This window comes from Malaclemys terrapin, chromosome 8 (assembly GCF_027887155.1).
Source record: "Malaclemys terrapin pileata isolate rMalTer1 chromosome 8, rMalTer1.hap1, whole genome shotgun sequence".
Lineage (NCBI taxonomy): Eukaryota > Metazoa > Chordata > Testudines > Emydidae > Malaclemys > Malaclemys terrapin.
The window spans coordinates 63,087,621-63,114,390 of record NC_071512.1 but is presented as its reverse complement, the minus strand read 5'-3'; the positions used below and the strand labels follow the sequence as shown (position 1 = coordinate 63,114,390).

At 38.4% G+C, this 26,770-nt stretch overlaps 1 protein-coding gene across 1 annotated transcript in view; it reads right to left on the bottom strand.

Annotated features, from left to right (window-relative positions):
• Positions 1-2,802: 2,802 nt before the first annotated feature.
• CDC73 (cell division cycle 73) overlaps positions 2,803-26,770 on the bottom strand; it is a 179,638-nt gene continuing 155,670 nt past the window's right edge. Inside the window, exons 14-17 of the mRNA XM_054038323.1 lie at positions 22,232-22,393; positions 20,344-20,444; positions 11,217-11,358; positions 2,803-7,357 (exon numbers count right to left, since the gene is read on the bottom strand). Coding sequence (XP_053894298.1) covers positions 7,321-7,357; positions 11,217-11,358; positions 20,344-20,444; positions 22,232-22,393 — 442 coding nt within the window. The 3' untranslated portion in view covers positions 2,803-7,320. The remainder of the gene's footprint in view (positions 7,358-11,216; positions 11,359-20,343; positions 20,445-22,231; positions 22,394-26,770) is intronic.

The window sequence follows — 26,770 nt, the reverse complement described above, 5'->3', positions numbered from 1 at the left end:
GCCATTAATATATGCAGTGTAAACATCAGTAGAAAAGATGAGAAGCAAATTGGGAGCACTGTAGTCCATCGAGTCACACGTCTTCTCCTCAGGAACTTATATGGATTGTGTGTTAAAAAGAGGAGGGAACTGAGCTGAATCTTAATCCCCTCAAAGAAATGCAAGAGGAAAGATCAAAAACTTTATAATGCTTCACTATCTATTCCTACTGAATCATGTTTGCATTTCAGGATATAACTAAGCATATAAATCTCTATCAAAAGGTTTCAGAGTGGTAGCCGTGTTAATCTGTATCAGCAAAAAGAATGAGGAGTACTTGTGGCACCTTAGAGACTAACACATTTATTTGGGCATAAGCTTTCGTGGGCCAAAACCCACTTCATCAGATGCATGGAGTGGAAAATACAGTAGAAAGAAAGCTAATTTCCCCCCTCCTGTTACTCACACCTTCCTGTCAACTGTTTGAAATAGGCCATCCTGATTACCACTACAAAAGTTTTTTTTCCTCCTGCTGATAATAGCCCACCTTAATTGATTTCTCTTATTAGAGTTGGTATGGCAAATCCCATCTTTTCATGTTGTGTGTGTGTGTGTGTGTGTGTATATATCTCTTCCTACTGTATTTTCCACTCCATGCATCTGATGAAGTGGGTTTTAGCCCACGAAAGCTTATGCCCAAATAAATTTGTTAGTCTCTAAGGTGCCACAAGTACTCCTCATTCTTTTTATTATCAAAAGGAACGCCTGTCATAATTACAACAGGGCACAATAGTACATCTCAGGAATAGAATGCCCTCCAAGAATGGAAGCTCAAAGCAACTGCAGCACACTGTTCCCTGACTGAAAATCAGTAAAATATTAGTGGACTAGTCTTGCACTGAAAGGAAATTACAAATTCTATTCAGATGAAATCCATTAAAGCCTGCACTAAAAAGCAGGTTCTAAGGCAAAACCTTTGCTCATTTGTCTATTGATTGAATCAGGATATTAATGATCTGCCTATTATTATTTGTGGAGGGCAACATTGATTTAGAGCTGCCAGTAATAATTTATGTATACTGTATCTTGACCTGGTTAGTGGGATAATTAGTGTATGAGTATCTTGGATTAAATCAACTATTGGGAAAACAACCAGGAAGGCAAGACAATAACTTGACATAAAACATCCACATCCACACACACACACAAACACTTGGGGGGTTGTTACAAAACACTTGAGGCATAATGCAAGGGCCTTTTAATTTGATGCTCTAGCTCCACTATCTGCAGAGTTCAAACTGGTTTGGGGGAGCATATTAAAGCCTGGGAATTTGAGAACAAAAGTTCTGACTGGATTTAATAAGAGGTTCTTAAAGTCAGGGGGAGAATGTGTTAAGAGAAGAGACTGAGTCCCAGACTCCCAAAGGTTAGAAAGAGACAGATCTGCCAAGGACTCTAGGTAAGATAAACATACATGTAAACACCCTAAATTACTTCTGAAGGGAAGAACTGCAGATGCTAAACTCAATTAGATCAGATAAGCGAGCACAGTTGGTGCAGACAGCTGTAGTCCAGGACCCTATCTAAGAGTGTGAGAAATCATCTGATTCCCCCCACCAGGAGAGGTGAAGACATGAGGACTGTGAGCTGAGGGTTGCCCTAAATGGGTCATAGATGCAGCTAAACCTGTAACAATCACAGCATATATTTAAACACGTTTAGATGAGAAGATGCACTGGTCTGTGCTAGCGCTATCAAACTACTTGAGAACACACAAACTAATCCTGTGAGATTAATAAATACTTGAGGTATCCAATTTTCAATTACAGCCAACTCCCTCCGCCAAGTTAAAACATACAGCCTGATGTTTTCTTTCAAAGCAACAATAGCACTTCAAGTCCCCTCACCAGTGATGTCACACTACCAGTGCCCGGAGTCCACAGTAACCTTTCGGTCACACTTTATATTAAGGTGCCATTTATAAATGGCTAACAAATTATTAATAGCTGTTCTAAAGAATGTTACCAACATCAATAGTATGTTAAAGATGATTCTAAGTACATCAGTAAAAGCTATTATAGATCATAAGCTATAGTGGATCACAAAATATAGCAATAAAGAAAAGTATTGACCGGTTGGACTAACAACTAATCAATCATTTACTAACCCTTTTAAAACCATTTTTGGAACCTTTATACTAAGTGTGATCAATTTTTTCTAAGATCTAAAACAATTGCCCAAGATTCAACCCTTACACTTTTATAAAACGTCTCCTCCATCTCAACTTGCTACTCTTCATTCCTGGAAGATTCTAGATAATCTCTCATTTTAAAACTCTCAGTCTTTAGGACACTGGGTAAATCTAGGCCTGAGTGAAATCAGTGGGAGTTTTGCCATTGATTTCTGCATGGCCAGGATTTCAACCCACCCCCATAAACAATCTGAGAAGGCAGCAGCTGGAACTGAAAAACTCTAGTTCACATAGGGCCACTCAAGCACTTTCATTAGGCAGGCTCGGCAAACTAGATTTAAAGTTAAGCTTCATTTTTTGCTTCCTTCGTTGCTTGTTATTTTAGACAAATCTGCACTCAGAACTTCAGGCAATTACAGTTTCAGGAAGATTTACATTTGACAATTTCAGGAATGTACACAAGCATGGTAATCAGGTTTTCTGACTTTGGGATAAGTGAAGAGTAGATGGAAAGGGAATTTACAGATGCAAATAAAATCCATGAACAGTAATACTTTTTTATATAGATTTTATATATTACCTCAGATCTTTTCCAGCTTTACATGTAAACTAGCTTATGGATTTAAATTTCAAACATTTGAGAATATTCTTTGGATCTGCACTCATTTACAAATCTTAAAACAACTTCTGTTTAAAGAAAAATGAATGCAATGAAGTCAACTTAGAAACACTGCCTGTCAACATTTGCTTCTTACCAAAATGTGTTCTACTTCAATAAATAACCATTTTCTCTCAGTTTACAGCAATTATATTTCTCACCAGCAGAGAGAAAAATGGAAGTCAACAGCAGCCCTCCCATACAAGTTACATTGCAGTATTCTCTATACTCACTGGCACCAAGCAGAGGATTGTTGGACTCAGCACACCATACTTACACTGCCAAAAGGAAGGCGCTTCACTCCAACCTCTTCACATTTTAAATGATTTCCTTCCACTCCTTATTACCTCAGGATTTACATACAAGGTTAAAGGTCTTCGGGTAAAGAAAAGACTGCACAGCAAACCAAAAAGATAAATGTGTACTTACAATTTCTAATGAAGCATGTATTCGTCCAGACAAATGAAACTGACAGGACCATAGCACCTTAAAAAACTGGTGCTACATAATTTAGAGAGCTACAATTTGATATTCACAGAATCCAATCTATATGGCACATTTTTCCACAAATGATTTCTTTTAGCATTCCAGGTGAACTTTAACCTGTTAGGCCAACAATTTCTTCAGGCAGGGATTTTTAATTTTTCATGAACACATTGGTTTAATAAAGAACTTGGCATTAGTTATGGCTTTTGAATTAAAATGAGCACAGCCTCACAACATTAAATTTTAAACCCACCATCCATTAATTTTGACTAGCTTATTTTTGTACAGTGTTAGCAAGTATTAGCAACTAAGTGCATATTTGATTGGGTATGAGAATGAAAAGTTAGAACAATAAAACTTATTTTTGAAAGTCATTGAAGAGAACAGTAATATTTTATACAGTGATTGAACACAGAATGAAAGCCAAAAACAAATGTGCTGTTCAGATAAACATTTATCTGACATCAAATATCACATTATCCTTGATCATAGGTTCAGCTCCTTTATGAACTTAATACATAGTACACTTCCCACATATTACTCCTTATCTGTATTCAAAAATAAGAAGTTTACAGTATTGTAGAATAGTTCTATAAATCATGTAGCTCAAGCACTGGCTTTTAGCATATCCTTGTAGAATTATCTTGATAGAAAAAATTCCCTGCCAATAACTATATAGTAGTTAAGCCTATTCAGTTGAAGGTGCTGCTCCGTTATTTCTTCAGGTATACAAGTCCATTTAAAAAGAAATTACCTCTGTATTTACTTAAGAAATCTGCTTCTGCCACTTTGTTCAGTGCAGTGTTCAGAAAGCTCAAGTAGTGTACAGACAGTTCTTGCTTTGTATAAATTATAAGCAGTAATATTTTTAATATAAATTGGTATTTCAAAAGATCCCTATTGGCAGCTATAATATTGCTGTAATTTTTTTTAAACCCTGGCAGTATGGAACCCCGAATATCACACTGTAAGCCAGTTTCCATCTTGCTTTAGTACTTTTTAAACAATGATAGTAGAGGTGTTATTGTTTAGATATTTCAAAGCAGTTTTGATTATTAAAACAGTACTAGAATAGAGAGGAAACAGTCAATTTGATATTTGAACCCTATACTGCTTGTGTCATTTAACTTTTATGTAAAACGACAGTCAGTAAAATAGCTCACATTCTCACTTATACATTTTAATTTTCAATACAGTTTACACAATTTGTACACGTCTCAGCACTGCAAGCTCTTAAAACTGCTTACCAATAGGAATGCAGCTCACTTAAATGGCAGATAGTACAGCTTCTCCAGTTCTGGTACCAGTTTTCCTTACACTTCATTAATTTGTAGATAAATTAAGCATAAGGTGATCTCAAACACCTGATCTGTTGTAAAATGATGCTGTATGGGTAAACTTTAAGTCCAAGTAGTTTCATAATGTGTGTATAAATGTATATATAGAAAGACAGCAGGAAAGCTATTCTGTGAGGACTTTATCCAACTCCCACTGAAGTCAATGGGAACTAATTGCACAATGACTTAGATAAATACCTCACTACCTTCATGAATGAAGAGACATAAAAGTGCCATCTCCTTCATAAATATGTTTTAGATCGTAATCACAAATTATATTGCAAATAGAAAATTCCAAAAGCTTAAAAGTCTGGCTTTGAATCCACAAAAAATGGTACAGTTCAACCAACAGATTTCACACATTCTGCTCTCCTGCCAGTTTCACACCTGCATCACTCCACTGACTCCAATGGACGTACACCAGTGTAAGTGAAATCAGAATCAGGCTGTCTTCCAGTGTGCCACATTGAGCTTGAGCATTGCAGGGTCTGAGACTGACTGATGAGCTGTAGCACCATGTGCTTTTAACACACAACACAACAAACAGAGGATGGAGAAGAGAATGTCAATTGGACTTTGCTTATTTAAAAAAAACACAGTATAATCTGTAAATTATAATGCATGTGAGCAGTACATGTACATACCAAAACCTCGTGGGAAAAGTTGCAGCTGCCCATTATAGTAGTCTTTTAAAAACTAAGTACGTTGCCTGCATACATAGTACTGACTAACTCTAAAAAATTTCCTATTTCTGAGCAGCAGAAACAGAAATATTAGATGCCCAGAACTTCAGCAGTATGAAACCCCAAATTGTATTGATCATTTCTTCACAGTAAAAGTGCTGTGCTAAAGACAATTGTTCCCTAGTTTTATCCAAGGTTAAGAGATACAAAGAAAGGAAAATTCTGGTTAATTCTGTGAAACAGAATTAGTGGGAGAGTCAGTGACCTGGATCTGATCAAACCTCTTAAACCAGTTAAAGGAACTTTCTAAAAAGGATTTTATTTCATTATTTTACAGTCTTTAATTGTTTGCTCTTCTCAGTGATTTTGTGATATCCATTCAAAACTCCACTCTTAGTGCTACTGATGTGGATTTTAACTGCTATGAAAAAATTTTAATTGGGAGATTTTTATTTTTCCTACTTTTAAATTTAAAAATTGTAGTTTTAGTACAGTTGAGATGAAAATGTTAAGTATCACCAAAGCCATTGGGACCTCAGAGCCCTGGTATGCCAGTATGGTTCTAAAACTTCTGTAGGAGCTATGCTTCCAGTTATATTAAAAAATGAAGATAAAATGTGAAATAAAAGCAAAAGAAAATGAATATGTAGAATATTTTACTTTTGTCAAACCTCAAATGCAAAGCATAAGAAACATGGTTCGGAATTTAAGAGCAGAAATATAAGCACATTTTTTTCTACCCCAGAAAAGTCCATATGTATGTTATAGTATTTAATCATTCTATTATATCAACTGGTATACTATATTAAATTATGTCATAAAGTAAGTAGTTACCATAAACTCATACAAATACCAGTGTTTTCTTGCCTTAGTGATGCTCATAATCTAGATCAAGCAAACGTGTTCTTTGGTAACTGGAGTCGGTTTATTTTGAGTACAAGTGCAGTACTGCTGGAAGGCTACATTAGCTGCTCAGATCAGAAAATGGCAACTCCTGGAGACAAGGTTTGGGCTACTTTTGTCATAAGGGAAAAACATTAGAGGTTATCTAATGTACTGGCATTAAAAGTATTAATTCTGTGTGGTGACTTAAAAAAAGCAAACTCTCCCTCGTTCTATTTATTGTTTAGTCTATACAATGTTTGGACTCTCATATATAAAGTATTTGACAGGTGGTAGTGTACACATACACACTTTAAATTTTAAATTAAAGGATCTGTGTGGAGGATGGACACTTTGTGTTAACACTATTTGAATATATTTGTAATAAAGTTTAAAGATTTGTTAAACTGGAATATTATAAGCCCAAAGAAGTGGTTCTTGATTTTTCATCATCCCTTTTTCAACAAAACAGAATATACAGTACATATACAGGTTGACATTTTGATTTATCCAAAACAATTGTCACTTTGCTTAGTTTTGCAAGTCCTGTAGACTAAAACATAATACCATTCACAACAAAATATTTTCAGTAAGTGAAACAATAAAGCAAAGGAAACCAGAGCTAAACTCAGAAGCAAAGTCATTTTGAAAGCCTCATAACATCTATCTATCTATCTATCTATATATATATATATATACACACACACACACACACACACACACACACAAACACTCTAACCTTCAGTGAAGATCGACCTATTTTCTAATGAGGAACAAAAACATACTGTTTAAAAATTTTGCTAACTTAACAAAATGGGGAAGAAACTGCTGCTATCAAAATATACAATTTGATTTGCAGGCTAGAAGGCTAACATTATTAAAAAAATAGTTTTAAGCAAAACACTTTTGCTTGTAATAACAGCAGGTATCAACCTGCCATAGCACGAAGCATCCAAACAAGATCTTATAAAAGATTAAACTGTGACCCTTTCTTCATTTGTAAAGTTCCTGACAAATGCATACAGTGAGAGCCTTAGTCTCCAGATTGGAGCATCTTTCATATTTCTCAATCACACTCCACGAAATGAATGGCAGCCAGAGGATTCAGAATCTCAAATGGGATTTGTGCTTTACCATGTACCTGCAATGTTAACAAAAAACAGCATTAACAGCATTTTCTGGTAGTTCTACAAAGTGTTCATTCAAGGAACAATGCTGCACAGTAGGGAGAAAAATAATATTATTTTAAAACCTAATTCTGAGAACATTAATAAATGTTAAAAGATCCAAAAAAAGATTCTTCATGAGTCATGAAAGTTGTGTACAATGCTGTGTTCCATATGTCTGAAGGGAGGACAGTCAAATGTTTCCTCCCAGGGAACTCTGGCTTGGTTTATAGACCACAGAAATGGAGGGCTGGAAGGGACCTTGAGAGGTCATCTAGTCCAGTCCCCGCCTCTGAGGCAGGATCAAGTAAACCTAGACCATCCTGCTGACAGGTGTTTGTCTAAACTGTTCTTAACCTCCAATGACAGATTACACATCTTATCTTGGGAGCCTATTCCAGAGCTTTATTATCCTTATAGTTAGAGATTTTCCTAATATCTAATCTAAATCTCTCTTGCTGCAGATTAAGCCAATTACTTCTTGTCCTACCTTCAGTGGACATCCAGAACAATTAATCACCATCCTCTTTATAACAGCCCTTAATGTATTTGAAAACTTGTCAGGTCCCCACCCACACCCCGTCTTTTTCTTTCTTTCTTTTTTTTTCCTGAAGACTAAATATGCCCAGTTTTTGTTTAATATTTCCTCATAAGTCAGATTTTCCAAGACTTTCATCATTTTTGTTGCTCTCCTCTGGACTCTCTCCAGTGTCTCTACATCTTTTGTACAGTGTGGTGCCCAAAACTGGATGCAGTGCTCCAGCTGAGGCCTCACTAATGCCAAGTAGAGTGGCACTTCCATGTCTTATTTACAACATCCCCATTAACGCACCCAAGAATGATGAGTTTTTGCAACTGCATCACATTGATTTATATTCCATTTGTGATCCACTAACCCCCAAATTATTTTAATCAATATTACTGCCTAGCCAGTCATTCCCCATTTTGTAATTGTGCATTTGATTTTTTTCTTCCTAAGAACAGTACTTTGCACTCCTCTTTACTGAATTTCATCTTGTTGATTTCAAAGACCAATTCTCCAATTTGCCACGGTGGTTCTGAATTCTAATCCTGTTCTCTGAAGTGCTAGCAATCCCTCCCTCCTTGACGTCATCCACAAACTATATAGGCATACTCCTCTCCATCATTAAGTCATTAATGACAATACAGAATAGTACTAGACCCAGGACAGACCCCCGTGGGACCTCACGAAATACATCCCACCAGTTTGACAGCACACCATTGATAAAAGACACCGTAACTGGTGTTCTTTGAGATGTGTTGCTCATGTCCATTCCACAATAGGTATGCGTGCTCGCCATGTGCACCAGTGCCAGAAATTTTTCCCCTAGCAGTTCCTGTAGGGGAGCGCCCCAGCGACTCCTGGAGTGGCGCTACCATGGTGCGTTATAAGGGGCTCTGCGCGCTCCTCCCACCCTCAGTTCCTTCTTGCCAGACAACTCCGATAGTGGGGAAGGAGGGTGGGATGTGGAATGGACATGAGCAACACATCTCGAAGAACACCAGTTACGGAAAAGGAAACTGTCTTTTCTTCTTCGAGTGATTGCTTATGTGTATTCTACAGTAGGCGATTCCAAGCTATAACTGTTGGTACCATATACTGAACGAACAAGCAGTTTTGGGGACGAGCTGCAGCAAAGCTGGAGCAGAGCTGTTCTGAAGCACCTTCACTGGCAGCAAGAAGGAACTGAGGGTGGGCAAAGCGCACATGGAATATACATGAGCAATCACTCGAAGAAGAAATGTCTTTTCTTCTTCGAGTGATTGCTCATGTGCATTCCACAATAGATGATTTCAAGCTATACCTGTTGGAGGTGGGTAGGAGTTCACAGACACTTGGGATGGAGCACTGCCCTGCCGAACTCAGCGTCCTCCCTGGTCTGGAAGACTATTGCATAATGCGAAGTGAATGTGTGGCCCAATGACCATGTAGCAGTCCTACAAATGTCCTGAATAGGGATGTGAGCTAGCAGGGCGGTTTACGAGGCTTGCACCCTTGTCGAGTGCACTCTCACAATCGGTGGCGGGGGAACTCCTGCCAGGTTGTAACAAGTGAGGATACATGAAGTGATCCAGCTGGAGAGCTGCTGAGTGGAGATCGGCTGATCCTTCATGCATTCGGCCGTGGCGATGAACAGCTGTGAAGACTTCTTGAACCGTTTTGTTTGTTCCAGGTAAAATGCCAGGGCCCATCTCACATCTAGCATGCGGAGACGGCGCTCCTCACTAGATGTATGGAGCTTGGAACAGAGCACTGGAAGGAAAACGTCCTGGCTCATATGATAGGAGGAGACCACCTTGGGGAGGAATGAAGGGTGTGGGAAGAGCTGGGTATTTCATAAAGATAAGGTCGTGTACAGGGGTTCGGAGGTCAGGGCTAGCAGACGTGATTGCCACTTTCCATGAAAGGTAGAACCAGGAGCATGTGGCAAGTGGCTCAAATGGAGGCCCTGTCAGCCTGGCCAGAACCAAGTTCAGGTCCCACTGTGGGACCGGGGGCCTAACCTAAGGAAAGAGGCGATCCAAGCCCTTAAGGAATCGACCGGTCAGGATGTGAGAAAATACTGTGCGGCCCAGGACTGGCGGGCGGAAGGCCGATATGGCTGCCAGATGCACTTTGATGGACGAGGATGCTAGGCCTTGGGTTCTGAGATGAAGGAGGTAATCCAGTATAAGCTGGAGTGGGGCAGCCACTGGTGAGATGCCATGATCGGTGGCCCACCAAGAGAACCTTGACCATTTTGCCAGCTAAATAACAGTCCAAATAGGGAAAGCTACAGCAGAGAGCTGGAGCACAAGCAGTTCCGAAGCACCTTCACTGGCGGCAAGAAGGAACTGAGGGTAGGGGGAGCATGCAGTGCCCCTTATACCGTGCCATGGTGCCGCCACTCCAGGAGTCGCTAGGGACGCTCCCCTACGGGTACTGCTAGGGGAAAAACTTCCGGCACCGGTGCACGTGGCGAGCACGCACTCCTATTGTGGAATGCACATGAGCAATCACTCGAAGAAGTACTACTCTGAGTACAGTCTTTCAAATAGTTTTGCGCCCACCTTATAGTAATTTCATCTGGATGACATTTCTGTAATTTGCTTATGAGAATGACACGTGAGATTGTGTCAAATGCCTTACTGAAGACATTAAATTACATCTGAAATTATAAGACTATAAGAAAAGGAATCTAAAGTTCATTTTGATCAGTCATTTCTGGGAAGCCTTTAGAAACATTTGTGCAGTTATTTGTGGAAGATGTTGATAGGGAGATAAAAAAACAATCAAGTTTGGAAATGAGTGATTTCACTGGGATTTTCAGAGAAGCCTGAAGGAATTCTAACTTCAATGGGATTTAGGTGTCTTAGGCAGTTTTGAAAATCCCAGCCTTGTTTACATATTTTGCTGTTAAACAATCACAGTATCAAAATCAAACTAAATTTACACATTGATACAATAGGCTCATCTGTTTTCTTAACGTTTATTGAACTGCTACATGGGAAATTGTTCATAACACTTGTTCCTCAAGCTCCTTCTCTACATTATGAAAAAATTGTAGGTATGGACTTAGTATTAGTAGATGGTTCAGCAGCAGTTTTACCATCACATTCTTTTGAATTAAACTGACACTTTTCATTCCAAGAAGACTGGTTATTCCCCCTAGGTCTATCTGTACTTTTTTGGAAATTTAAGGTGGCTTTGCAGTGTCATAATCATGAATAACAAGCAGTATTTTGTCTCCAAGATATTGCTTGGATCTTTCCTTGACACCTTATTCTCCCTCCCCACAAAAAACTCATAGTAAAAGTTTTCAGCGTATTTACCTGTCCAAAGTTTCCCAGAAACGTAGGAATACTGGTCTGTCCAAGTGCCGTTTGTGATAGCTTAATTCTAATACTGTCACATCCCATTTCTGTACATTTGGATCTAGACGTACTTCATCATACTTGAGATGGAAAGCTTTAACTACAGGACACAAAGGAGCAATAATTAGATTATAATCATTCTCATTGGACAAAACAAAAAATTCTTCAGTTAAGAATGCACACTAGAAAATATAATTAAGGGCACACACTCATGTCTACATAGGGGACTCATGACCCAACTCTCTTAGTATACATCAGGGGTGGCCAATCTGAGCCTGAGAAGGAGCCAGAATTTACCAATGTACATTGCCAAAGAGCCACAGTAATACATCAGCAGCCCCTCATCAGCTCTCCAGCTCCTCCCGCCCACTGGCAGTCCTGCTGATCAGTGCCTCCCCCTCCCTCCCCGCACTTCCTGATCAGCTGTTTCATGGCATGCAGGAGGCTCTGGGGGGGGAGGGGAAGGAGCGAGGGCATGGCAGGCTCAGGGGAGGGGGCGGGAAGGAGTGGAGTGGGGGCAGGCCAGGGGTTGAGCAGTGAGCATCCCCTGGCACATTGGAAAGCTGGCGCCTGTAGCTCCAGCCCTGGAGTTGGTGCCTATACAAGGAGCCACATATTAACTTCTGAAGAGCCGCATGTGGCTCCGGAGCCACAGGTTGGCCACCCCTGGCATATATCATACTAGCAATGCTATGATTATGGGTGAAGTGGCAGTCCCTATTTTTAATGCACAGAGATTCTTGGAAAAATAGCTCACTGAGCTGAACGCAAGTCAAACACAATTTTTGAGGGGGGGAGGTTGGAAGGGTGGGGGGGGCTGACATTCTGTTTAGCCATTTCTGAGATGAAAATCAGTAAATTTAACCTGAGTTGCTTGAAAGTGAAGTACTAGAAGATCATTTAGTTTGCATAAATTTAACTTTTTGTGCATAAACAATCCTCTACACAGCAAATCTATCAGCCTACATGAAAGAGTTATTATTTTGACTCAGTGCAAAAGCATTAATTTTCTGAACACTATAGGAGGTCAATAAAATAATTTAAGGAAAGGAAAACATAGCATTGCTTTATTCAATAGCCTGCTAGAATTACTTACAATCACAGTATCAGTATCTGCACAGAATGCAGATCACAATTATAACAAGAATCCTACTACTGGAGCTGGTATGTTCTGTGTTCACAATGTTGGGCTCAGAAAACATTATTTCCCTCCCAGAAGCAGAATCCTCCTCCTTTTACTCCCCTTATTACAACTGCTCTGTCTTAGTGTGTACATTTGAGGTTGAGATTTTAACTTCAAATACCACACAAATATATAGTAGGATTCCGCCTCCCACTCCAGGCTGTTGCCTTCTCTCCAGGCTTGCTTCACTTCTTATTACTGGTGTCTACTGAAGACATAATGACGTGTTTATCAGAGCTGAGACTCGAGGACCCATTACAACACTTTGTAACACTGATGCACCAATAGTGACCAACAGAGCTTTTATTCTGGACTACAGCTGCTGCCCCATCCTGTCAAAGGAGAGTACTGTTCTCACACTGCTGTGGTTGTGGGTAGCCACTGATCTGAATAGTGCTACCCTGCTCAATATCAGTATTCCTGTGGGTGGCTCTTGGCTCCTCGTGAACTGAGCATGCTGCTCTAGTGATTTTCAATAATGCATTCATGAGTCTCAACTCTGATACACACTCTACATCTGCAAAAGAAAGGAGTTAAAACTGATGAGGCTGCTTCCCAACCAAGGACAAGTCTACCTTCATAATGCTAAACATACATTGAGCTCTGTAGCAAGATAATATTCACTGTTTACATATTCATTTGTATAAATGGTATCTTATGCTGTGATATCGGCGGATCTCAAATTATTTTAGGTCAGTCCCAATCAGTATTATGACAGAACTTCAAGGTAATCCTAAGGTGCTGCAGGAAGTGTTTTTAATGATTCAGTGGCTGACACTTACCTCTGAGTTGGTATTTGGCTAATGCACCAACATGACATTAAGAGACACAGTATTAAATATTTTTTTTATATATCTATATCTATCTATATATATATATACACACACACACACACACACACACATTGAGATTCTTGGAAAAATAGCTGTGCATTAATAGTGTGTGTGTGTGTGTGTATATACATATACACACACACATACACACTGTGTGTGTGTACACACATACACAATTGCAAAATACCACCATGGAATGGATATATATACAGGTATAGATATATCTCCATTCCATGGTATTATTTTGCAATAGTAGGGAAGTTACCTGTCTCTCTCTTGGCCAAATTCCAATTTAGATATTACATCCAGTCTTTAATATTTAAAATTACCCCTGCAACTTCAACTTGATAAGGTATTCTGATGCATTTCCTGTCCTAAATGGTCTGGAACTTTGCTTTGGTGTTCAACAAATGCTGCATTCCAACCCAGTAGGGAATGAATTTAACTGGGGGTTAGGTGAGTGAATAGACAGACACATGGTTTTCATAAACTCTTTGCTTACTTTGATATGGCAGCAACTAAGTAACACTGTCACTTAGATACAGTATAACTGTAGTCTACAAATAGAAAAAAATCAAAACTAAGTTTAGAATCAGTGTGCTTTCAGTTCACATATGTTGTTTTTTCAAGAGGATTTTATAGCATTTAATTTCTTATTTGAAATTACAACTAAAATAAAAAAGGTTGTGATTCAGAAGGAGCTGAGACAATATGAATGTCTTATGCTATACTGGATCAGTGGTCCATTTAGTCTATTATCCTGTTGCCAACAGTACAGAATGTTGAACGCTATAAAAAAGTATCAGACCCTGCCTTCCACCATACCTGTAATTGTGTAATACAGGGACAGAGAGGGGAGATTTCTCAGACATGAGAACAGATAACCTAGGTCCAGGATAATGAGGAGTACGCTGACTCCTTAAAGACTAAGGGATTTATTTGGGTATAAGCTTTTGTAGGTTAAAAACAACACTTTGTCGTCAGATGCATGGGGTGAAAATTACAGATACAAGCATAAATATCTATTAGCACATGACGAGAAGGGAGTTACCTTACAAGTGGAGAACCAGTGTTGACCAGGCCAATTCAGTCCGGATGGATGTGGTCCACTCCCAATACTTGAGGAGGAGGTGTTAATACCAAGAGAGGGAAAATTGCTTTTGTAGTGAGCCAGCCACCCTCCAGCCCCTATTCAAGCCCAAATTGATGGTGTTAAGTTTGCAAATGAATTGTAGCTCTTCAGTTTCTCTTGGAAGTCTGTTTCTGAAGTTTTTTTGTTCAAGAATAGTTACTTTTAAATCTGTTATTGAGGGAGATTGAAGTGTTCCCCTACTGCTTTTTGTATGTTACCATTCCTGATGTCTGATTTGGGTCCATTTATCCTTTTACGTAGAGACTATCTGGTTTGGCCAATGTACATGGCAGAGGGGCATTGCTGGCACATGATGGCATATATCACACTGGTAGATATGCAGGTGAATGAGCCCCTGATGGTGTGGCTGATGTAGTCAGGTCCTATGATGGTGTCGCTAGAGTAGATATGGGGACAGAGAAGGCAACTGGGTGTGTTACAGGGATTGGTTTCTCTGTTAGTGTTGGTGTGGTGTGTAGTTGCCACATTCTAAAGGTCACTATCCTCCGATCCCACTGAGGAGTACCAAAAGAAACTACACTATCTACTCAAGAAACTCCTTGCTACAGCATGGGAACAAATCAACACCCCTAGGGCCCCGACCAGGGATATTCTATCTGCTCCCCAAGAGCCATAGACCTGGAAATCCTGGATGCCCCATCATCTCAGGCATTGGTACTCTTACAACAGGATTATTTGGCTATTTGGACTCTCTCCTTAGACCCTAGCTACCAGCACTCCTAGTCATCTTTGAGACACCACCGACTTCCAATGCATTGGTGATCTTCCTGAAAACACCATCCTGGCCACCATGGATGTAGAAGCTCTTTACACTAATTCCACACGAGGCTGGACTACAAGCTGTCAGAAACAGTATCCTTGATGAGGCCACGGCACACCTGGTGGCTGAATTTTGTGACTTTATCCTCACCCACAACCATTTCAGATTTGGGGACAACTTATACTTTCATGTCAGCGGCACTGCTATGGATACCCGCATGGCCCCACAGTATGCCAGCATTTTTATGGCTGACTTACAACAATGTTTCCTCAGCTCGTCCCCTCTACTTACACTACATTGATGACATCATCATCATATGGACCCATGGGAAGGAGGCCCTTGAAGAATTCCACCTGGATTTCAACAATTTCCACCCCACCATCAACCTTGGCCTGGATCAGTCCACACAAAAGATCCACTTCCTGAAGACTACAGTGCAAATAAGTGATGGTCACAAACACCACCCTATATCGGAAACCTACTGACTGCTATACTTACCTACATGCCTCCAGCTTCCATCCAGGACACATCACACGATCCATTGTTTACAGCCAAGCCCTAAGATACAACCACATTTGCTCTAATCCCTCAGACAGAGACAAACACCTAGAAGATCTCTATCAAATATTCTTAAAACTACAATACCCACCTGGGGAAGTGAGGAAAGATTGACAGAGCGAGACAGGTAGTCAGAAGTCACCTACTACAGGACAGGCCCAACAAGGAAAATAACAGAACACCACTGGCCATCACGTACAGCCCCCAGTTAAAACCTCTCCAGTGCATCATCAATGATTTGTTATCACAGGCCTTGGGAGGCAGGCCAATCCTCGCTTACAGACAGTCCCCCAACCTGAAGCAAATACTCACCAGCAACTACACACCACACCACTGAAACACTAAGCTAGGAACCAATCCCTGTAACCAACCCTGTTGCCTTTTCTGCATGCATCTGAAGAAGTGAGTTTTTTACCCATGAAAGCTTATGCCCAAATAAATCTATTACTCTTTAAGGTGCACCGAACTCCTCGTTGTTTTTGTGGATACAGGCTAACATGGTTATCCCTCTGATACTTAGGTCCAGGATAAAATTAGAAGGTTTAACTGTACATGCTACTCGGTTCAAATCTTCAATCTCAAATGCCTAAGCTACAATACTTGCTTTAATATTCTGCAGTAGGTAGTTCCACAGACTAATTATGTGCGCATTGAAGCTTATTTCATTCTATTTTATTAAGGTTGCAGCCTTTTGATTTCATTTTCATTTGTGTAGTATAGGAGAAGAAAAAGGAACATCTGACCAGACTTTTCTAGGTCATTCTTTTATAGAACTCTAGCCAGATCTTCACTTGCAGTTTTCTTGTCCAGTACACCAGCCCTTCATCTTTCCTTCCCACCCAAATCTTTAACCAAACCCATCTAGTCATTGTCATTGCCCTCCTATATTCATGGATCATTCTGTAGCAAAATGTACCTACATGCATGAAAAATGTAAACTTACAACACTAACATATGCACAAAATAAGGGCCTCAAGTTGCCCTTTTTGTACAAAAGTTCTCATTTCTTTATATTAGACAATTAAGAAGTTGCCTCAATAAATAAATCACCTTATGTACTAGATTGTCAAGTCAACTTCAAACCTTTTGAATGAAGACTAAGAATGAGTAAAGCTAGTTTTTTTCATATCTAATGATGCCAAGCCTTTCACAATAAGCAGATAAAGAATAGATAACTGCATACCAAGACAATGCATTTACAAAGAAAATCTCTGACTGTTAAACAGAACCTCTGAGTTAAGGTTAAAGATTTCTGAACAAAAGTCAACCCACTAAAACTGACCTTCAGGTTCAACAGAAGCACATTAACATGTTAAAGCAGGAAGACCTTTAAAATGGCATTCAAATAAAATATTTATGTAGATTCAAATGGCAAAATATTCAACTTTTCATTTGATATGTCCATTTATGGATGTAAAGAGTATGCCGGTAAGAAAATTGTTATTTTTATATGAGTGTCAGTCCAAAAATACAGTCAAAACAGTTTCACAAGAAGGGCCAAAAGCTGTAGATTGAAAAGAAAACAAGGAATAAGGAGAGTAATATTTTAAGCTCCATTCAAGAAACTTTACAGGATTTTAACCAGCATAAAGTGACTGAGACAGTAAAACTAGTTTGATGTGATCTGGGTAGAGTCTAATCCATGATTTACTAGATGCATTTAGATCTATTTGCTTAGATTTTATGGCCATCAACTTCTTATTTTCCAAAATTTAAATCTACAGTAACCAGCTTTAAATCTCTGTTAATCGTCATTCTGGAAATGGGTCAGGTTGCCTCTGACAGCTTTTAGCTTCTATAAATGCTGGCAGATTACAGGTTCGAAAATGGACTGTTGCAGAAGCTGCTGATCATATTTAGTTAGGCTATTAAAGAGATTGTATAGGGGCACAATGATAAATGGAGCCAGGTAGTACCAGCCAGCACTCGCTCTTTTGAATAGCCTAGAAAATACTAAATAATTTGTTTGGAAGAAGGAATAAAGCTCTTGTAGGAAGATCTAGAGATACTCTTTTTCAGGAAAATATTTTTGAAATATCTACCATGTGAGCCAATCTGGTGCATTTCTAAGGTTAAAAAGTGTGCTTTTCAGAAGTATTTTTATGAGCCAGGGAGAAAAGTAATCACATTCCCCTTTCAACTTGAACGCATGTATGTCTCTTAGGCAGACAACATTCTATATGTTGTAACTCTCACAACCCCTTCTTAGTTTGTGCCTTCAGACTAAACTCTTTGGGGCAGGGACATTTTTCTAGCATAGCTTACTGTGTTATCCCTTTTCCTCTTTCATTTTCAGTGCCTACTGTTAACTTGTCCCTTTTCTCGCTTTCACGTCTTCCTTTCTCCATGTTCTCAGCTCTCATTCCTCTCCCTCAGTCTTGCTTCTTTTTCTCAGCTAGCATCCTTCCCTCATTTCTCTTCCACCAACTCATTACTCTCTTCTTGCCTCAACTAGGGCAGTGGTAGCAGGACCTAGGGATTTTTAACTATAGCTCAGAAAACACAGGGCAAGAGTGAGTGTGTGGAAGAGGATTCTCAGCCTGAAGGCTGTAGCAACACCACAGGGTGGATATAAATCAATGATTTTTTGATTGTTGTTTAAATTATAGTAAACTTTTCTTTTTAAAAATAAACCTGTTTAAAATATGAATTAAATACAAAGTATCTTAAGGCCTAAACATATAATCTCTTAAAACACTTAAATAAAAAATAAGTACCATATATACTCGTTCATTAGCCCGTTCGTTTATAAGCCGACGCCCCAAGATGGTAAGGTTTTTGCTATTTTTACCTAATCACCCTTTCATAAGCTGACCCTATATTTCAGGGGTTGGCAAACGTCAGCTCCTGGCCTGTTAGGGTAAGCCTCTAGTGGGCCTGGACATTTTGTTTACCTGGAGCTTCCACAAGCACGGAGCCCCTCAGCTCCTTGTGGCCGAGTTTGCCGTTGAGCCGCAGGAAGTGGCGCCATTTCCCGCAGCTCCCATTAGCTGGGAACGGCAAACTGCGGCCACAGGGAGCTGAGGGGCTCCGTGCTTGTGAACGCTCCAGGTAAACAAAACAACAATGTATTAGATATTCAATTCAATGATTCCATAGAGTTTAAAATCAACACATTTTGGTGTATACCTGTTTATAAGCCGACCCCCCGCTCTTTGATGCGTCACTTTTTTACCAAAAACATTCAGCTTATGAACAAGTACATATGGTATGCTGTTTTGTGTGTTTAATTAAATTCCAGCTACCCTTCTAATGTAACTTGACACAAATCATGAGCAAAAAGTTAATTATCCCATAAATAATCAATGTATCATTCACCACTTTCTAACATACTAAGAACATACAGTTAATAAGCGTATGAAAATATTAGGCTATCCAATTGCTTAAATTAAAGTATATAGTTATAGTGTTCCCTCCTCAGTACCAAGATGATGTACCAAATCTAGTGTAAAGGCTGGTTTTAGTTGTAAATCAAGATGTTTTAACAATTATATCAGCCAATGAGAATGCAACTTGAAAAAGCTGATTAAAATAGATTTAAATCGAGGTTTTCCACTGCAGAATCACTCAATCCACTTGCAACAGCAGCAGATGAAATGGGAGTACAGATCAGAGTAAAGGCCTGGAGTTTCCTTAGATGTCGCTCCACATGTTGCAATCAGAAGAGTAAGCATCAGTTTGTGCTTGCCCATGTAAGCAAACAGCACTGGCCTCAAGGCACATTAGGCAAATTCCTGGCTGCAGAGGAGTGTAAATCTACGGCCTGCATGTCATCATCAAATATCAGCACACTAACTGCCTTTCATCTAGCTTGTACCTGAGAAGTAGCTTTACCTATGTCAGAGCTTAAAGTTTTAGGAAGACATCTTATTTTATACAAATGCCAGGTTTATAAAATACACATAGCAAAATACAAACTGACGTAGCAAACTGATCATGACAAGTATTGGAATTTGAAGACCGAAAGGAGCTGATTGCAACCCTGTAATACTCTACATTTTACAGGGTGTTTGTGAGAACAGAGAAAATGCAAACTTGTGCACTTGCTATTTCAGAAACAACTGGTGAGTACTGTGAACTTCATGAAGCAGCAAGATTTGAGAGTTGCTGGGTTGGGGTGGACGGATATAGTTTTTGGGCTGTCTTGGAGTAAATGAAGAGAGAAGTTGTCTGATGGTCCCTGCCTGGGTGAAGGCTAGAGGAGTAGCAGTTTTGTAACAGCAGACCTTCTTCTCAAGGAAGATTCGGAGCTCAGACTTAGTTAACATATGTTATCAGTGTTTCTGGGGATAAAGGGAAATCAGAGCTGTTTGAGTCATTAAGGGGTCTCCCAGAAGTGGATTAGAAGTCAACTGCTCTGTAGCAACAGCTCCCTCATCTTCAAGAAATCTACCTAGTTGAAAAACTTGTTTTCCTGAAGGTGTGTGGAAGAAGTCAGGGTGCTAGTTCATTTCCTAGAGGAAAGGGAGCTGCAGAGAGCAAGAATCATACTTTCCAAAGGTGCCAAGACACTAGCTCCCAGCTAAACATGGACTACTGGTGGGTATGCACTGATGATAAAAACATGGAAGAGCATTTATCTGTAAGTAGAAGCTTACTTTTTGCAAAAATATCAACAGGCGATCCATCGGACAATAGCCATGGCCAGCCTTTAAACTGCCAAGCAGGACCCTGCACAAACACAGCGACTACACGATCCCTATAAATAAAGGAGAAGGAGAGACACACGTTAAAGGACTTGAGTTTTTAGTCACAGTAAATCCCTAAAAGGAAAAAAAAAAAATCTCTATTATTCATATGACACAGGTTGTTGTCAAAACGACTGTGAGGGCAGCATTGTACATTAGCAGTTTCTCTTTATAATGTCACCATTATAGCACATTAATGACTGCTGTGCTTCCAATACAGCTGTTTTTGCCACATGTAAGTCTCTTCACCATTCACACACTATTTTTGTATGTAATATTTCTGGACTTATGTCTGCTTTTTGTTGTATGTAGCTCAATTTCAAACTTTGTATTTATCAGAAAGCAAATCCTGTTCATTTCTTGAGATTACTCTTTAGGATTTTTTTAAAATGCTTTGGAATTTAAAAGATAATCCCCTATGAATTGTATTGTAAACTAAATGGGATGTAGCAATTTAAAAATGCTTATTCGGCACATGCTTTAAACTTTTAATTCAAAAAGTTTATTGCAACAGGACAGACAGCTGCAACAATTTAACCCACATTTTCATAGTGTACTTTTTATGAATATACATAACTACCACCTGTAGTCGAAGACAAATCTATTCACTGTTAATGCAGAAGATAAAATTCACAAATAGCAAGTTCTTTGAGACAGGCATCATCTCTCTGCTATACATTTGTACAGCAATAGGGTTGGGGTCTCTAAGCACTACCACATTACAAATAAATAATCCCATAATCTAATTCCTAAATTTACATTATTGTAAGGATTTCAAAACCCCAATGAAGAAAAATAATCAGGTCTCTGAAATGATAAAAACACATGGCTATACACTTAAAAACATTTCTCACATTAGCTGTTACGAAGTTGAAACAATAAAACTTTAACATTAATTCCCTATCACTGATTCCACTCTGGGAAATCAATCACAAAGACGGCTTTACCTTTGTCAAAAATGTTTACGGTCTATTGAAGATGCAAGCTGCCTTTTGGTACTTCGGCAGCTATTATTATTTTCTGTTTGCCTGCTGCTCCCAACACAGAGAATGCCTAATTATCTGGAGAATTAGATCTTATTTCCTTTTAACATCCTGCTTTAAATGTTACAGACCACTAGGTCTTGTACATGCCTTAAGTATTCTTAAACTGGGAGGATAAAGAAAGAATATTGGTTATTTGATTAATCAATACTAAAGGGCTGTCTTTTTACAAACCCTCCTGAAGTGTAAAAGTACTGACAGATACTGTTTCAGCTTTTTACAGGCTCTCACAAATGGGCCTGCAGGTTAAACAAACAAACCTCTGACACATTTGCAAAAAGATGCCCCGTGACTGGATCTCTCCCTTCACAGAGCTCCATCTTGAAGTGTATGGTCAGTGTCTCTGACCATTATGCACATTAGCTTAAAGCTGATGCAATTTATTTCCAGCTTTTTTTTTTAATTTACAGTCAGAAATATAAGGCCCCAACATTTTCCTTCCAAATAAAATTCATTGGCCACAGACAAGGATTTTTCTTTCAGAAATGTAACATGCTTGAGCGAATGAAGTAATATAGTAGCTCGGATCCTGAACAATTCAAGTACTACTTTCATACTCCTGGAGGGTTTCGAACAAAAAACATGGAAGTTGCTATATAATTGTTATCCAGCCATTTCTACACACATTTGTTAATGTTTTATGCACCGATTAGCTTGGAGTTATTCTACTAGCTCATTTCAAGATCTGTGTTCTTGTTCTGAAAAAGAGAACTAAAAGTGTAAAAAAATAATTCAAAATAGCAGCTCTGCTTTACCAATCTTGCGGCATAAGTTTCAGAGGCTGGTCTACCACTCGATAAGGTACAGTAACGCTGACTGTTGTGCCCCCAGGCTGCATCTGGTCCTTCCTTCTCTGTATTAAAGTTTCATTTTCTCGTTGACAGCCTTGTTTTTTCTTTTCATCGGATGGTACAAACCTAGGGAACAAAGAGGCACTTAGCAGACCCATGTTATTTGTTTGCTATAGTCAACAAGAGAAGTAAACAAACCATAACCTCTTCTGATAATGCAAGTCATCTGACAAGATCAAAGGAGAAGTTTAACAGGGTTAAAACTATTCTTTAACTCGCTATGCTTTGTCTCTGAAATGCCTCTGTATAGCAAAAGGGCATGCTAAGAAAGCTTGATCTCTAATTTTACAATTTTCTCAGAATATAGGTGATTTAAGTATTTTTAGTAGCAAAAAATAATAAAGTATTAATATATGGAGCTTTTGCGCTACATATTTATAGATTTAAGTATTTAGACAGTTTGTGTCATTAAAAAAAAGTTTATCAGATCTTTGTCCCAGACATGCAAGAAGACATAAGATGCAAGCGATGTGGTTTAATTAGGCCACAACTTTATTAACGTAACTCATATGGGAAATATTCAGCAATAACTTATTCAATGCAGGTCATCTCTACATCCTTAATCATTTCCACCTGTTTAAGAACTCCCATCTGCCCCCACCCAGTACTGGTCCCAGACAGTCTTTGGGATTCCACCATCCCCCCCTTACATGAGGGTTAAGGTCTGGGGGAAAAGGGTTGTCTCCCACGCTGTACCAAACATTAGGAGACTCACAACATTCTATGGAAGATGTGAATTTACACCTCCAAAATTCTTGAAGACTAAAGCATTTACCCAAAATTCCTTTGACAATCTATTACAGTAATTATTGAATCCTCTACTTTTGGGCTATTATACACATCAACAGACCATGGATTATACAAATCTTAGACAACAGTAACATAGACCTTTGATATAACACTACCTTGTAAATATATATTGTGAATTCAAATCATGAAGCCATTATGCTCACCTATCAATACATACTATCGCACAAAGGGTTCTAACCTAAATACCGACCATTTCATTTGAATAAATACCAACACCATAAAGATCAAATTCAAATCAGATAAAATTAGTGGAGGGAAAGAAATTCTAAATCAGTGCTTGCTGGCAGGATGTGGCCTTCCATGGCCAATGATAGTCCAACTAAAGAAACCCAGTAGTCATTGCAATCCTCGACTCCTGAATGCAACAGCAGTCACTGTCTTTGTACTCATGTCAGAATTTTTATGTTTTTGAAAACAGCACTCTTTATACTACAATTAAATTGCATCTTAAACATAAAGGGCTATTTAAACAATTGTGACCACTCATGGATCACCCTATGAGACCATTCATGAGTTCTTACTTCCTGATGTACAGATGGTTACAAAACAGTATGACTAAAGGGAGCAGAGTTGATTTTTGAAAATCAAAGTGTGAGTTGTTGCCACACCTCTGGGGTCTGCCAACTTACCTACATGTGATGCGCTGGATGGGAAGTCAGAAAGCCATGGCAATAACAGGGGGACACCAGCAGTTTACCCACAACAACAATTTAAGTAATGTCAGGAAGCTCGTTGGTGCACATTTTATAGCTTTTGGCTATAGGAACTTGATTCTATACATCCAAATTATGTCTTAGCACGAACCCAAAAATTTGGGTTTTTATCATAATGCTAAAGTTAAAGATGTTTTTTATTTTTCATCTAGTTAGTACTGATAAGACAGAGATGAATTATTTAACCCAGTACAACAATTCTGGATTTTTGAATGCCTAGTCTGAGGTTTTGGGGTCTCCCCCCCCACACAAATCATGCTCAATTATGCATGAAAAACTAAGACGATATTATTCTCATGTTTTAGATAATCTCTTAAGGACAAAATAAATCTTCCTAGCCCCAGTCCTAAAAATGCTCCATACATTTGAAGAAGTCTCTTTAACTTGCTGTAAATAAAATGCATGGAGCAGTTTGAAGAACTGTGGTCTTAGATCCCAATAATAAATAAATAAATAAATAAATTTATATATATATATATATATATATATATGTGTGTGTGTGTTTTTAATCAGTAGACCCCAACATGCTTTACAAAGGAGGTATTACTGTCCCATCTGCAGATGGGGAAACTGAGGCACAGAGGTGAAGTCAGGAGTCCACAGTTATCCAGAGGCCAATGCAAAGCTGAGGATAGAACCCAGATCTCCAAGTCCCAGTGCAGAGCTCTAACTACCAGAAAACAATGCATCTCCAAAATGAAAATATTTTATACTAGTAATCAGTTTAAATTTCTTTCTCAAAAAAATGCATGTTTGGGAGGATCAAAATATTTTGTGAATTTGTGTCAATTTTGGCAAATTGTTTCAAAGAATTTTTTTTCATGTCAAAATGAACCATTTCAACATTTTCAAAATGAAACTTTCAAATTTTTGAACTAGATTCACAAGGAAACTTAGGTCCCATTCACAAAGCCCTGAAGAAGGAAAAGATGGTGGTGGTGCCCCCTTAGACCGCAGTGTCCAGGCAGCACTCACCTGTCCTGGGGGATGTGAGAGACTAAGATTTGAATCCCTACTCTAAAGCAGGAACTTGAACCCACTGCACCCCAGGTGAACAGGATGGATAAAAACTGATATTATAATAAACAGAACACTGGATTTTTTTTATTTAAATAGTTTTTTTAATTTAACCCTATTTAACATTAAATCTATGTTAAGGCCTACACATATTAAAATAATTTAAATTAAAAACAAAATAAATATTAAAACATGTTTGCTGTCAAGTTTGAAAGAAGGGGAAGTCTCTGAATGGGTGAAAGTCACCAGATAAGCACCTGAAATCAGAGTTTGTTGAAATGTTAAACTAGCTTTTGAAAGCAACAGCCTCTTCTACAGCTGCAGAGAGAGTATCTTCTTTTCAATTTATTCAACTACTAGTTCAATTTGGTGACTAGTACATTCAAAGTTAAGAAACCAGTTGGGACTTGAAAAAACCAGGAACTCTTACCTTCTTCCAATCTACGAATAAAAAGTAGGTGTGAGAGGGTGAGATCTGCTAGTTCTAAAATCTTGAAGGACATAGTGACCAGAAACAATCAGTTCAATCAGTATAATTACAAATAATATTTTCCTGATTTAATAAATCAGTTACTTTTAAATGCAAACATGTTTTGATAAAAAAAGTCTTAGCATGTAAAGTAGTTTTATTTAATAAAAGTCTAAAATGCTGTTTTTGTGCATTTTAATGGAATTTGGATTTCTTTAGATCTTGAAACAAAATTAGAAGTAAAATTATTATAAAATATTAATCTGGTCTAGTAAATAAGAAATGCATTCATTGTTCACCATCTTCTAAATAATAAAAAATTAAGTATCTGAATAAATGTAAGTTAAGCTATATAACTGCATAAAAGAGTATATAGACATAGTGCATTCTCCCAGTTAGCAAAAAGCAGCATCAAATTTAGTATACAGGCTATATTTAGTTGCAAATGAACATATTGCAATGGTTATCAACTAATGAAAAATCAATATTTCTTTAGGAAAAGAAATAAAAAGTATAAATGCAAAACAAGATTAAAATAAATTTAAATCAAGATTTCCATCTTGACCATTTAAATCATGATTAAAATCAGTGATTTAAATTGCCTCGACCCTGCAGGTGTGTGCTCTAAGAACATCTCTCCTGTTGGAGTTGTCCTACTTTGTATAAAATTTTAAATATTCATTGGGCAAGAAAGAGAAAGGATGACTCTCTAAATGTGGTTAGGGCATTCACCTGGGATAGAGGTCACCCGGGTTCCAGTCCTCACTCCAATTAATATTTACTGCCCCCACATCCCTTCTCGATTTTGTGAATGATGCCTAAGGGTACGTCTAACACTGCAATTAGACACCCGCAACTGGCCCATGCCAGCTGACTTGGACTCTCCGGGCACTGGCTAAGAGACTGTTCATCTGCAGTGTAGACGTTCAGGCTGGAAATCTAGCCTTGTTAATCTAACCTTGTTTCCAAGTTCTCTTTGTTTTTATTAAAAATGGTGAAAACTTTCCGAAATCAAAACTGAAAGCCTTTCAGATTTCTTAAAAGTTGTGAAATTTTCAGGTTGACCCCAAACTATTCCTCCCTCCTCCCCACCCCCGAACTGCCAACAATCTGAAAAATCAGTAATTCATATACCTTTAACAGCAATTATGGTTCATGCTGGATTCTTAGTACCACAGCTAGAGAAACATTTATTTTTTGTGTAATTACAAATAGTTAAAAAAAGAAAATCAGAATGTGTTCCACTTTTAATGCCAAGATAAATCAGAAGTTCTGGTGCTAAATTTTGGAACATATTATCTTGTACGTAATTAGGAAGATAAATAGTTATCAGAAATAAAGTAACATTTAAAAATGGGCTGCACTCTTATTGTTTCATGCTGACAGAAGAATGTTACATTAGTTTTTCAATTTTTTCTCTTGCTTAATTTACAC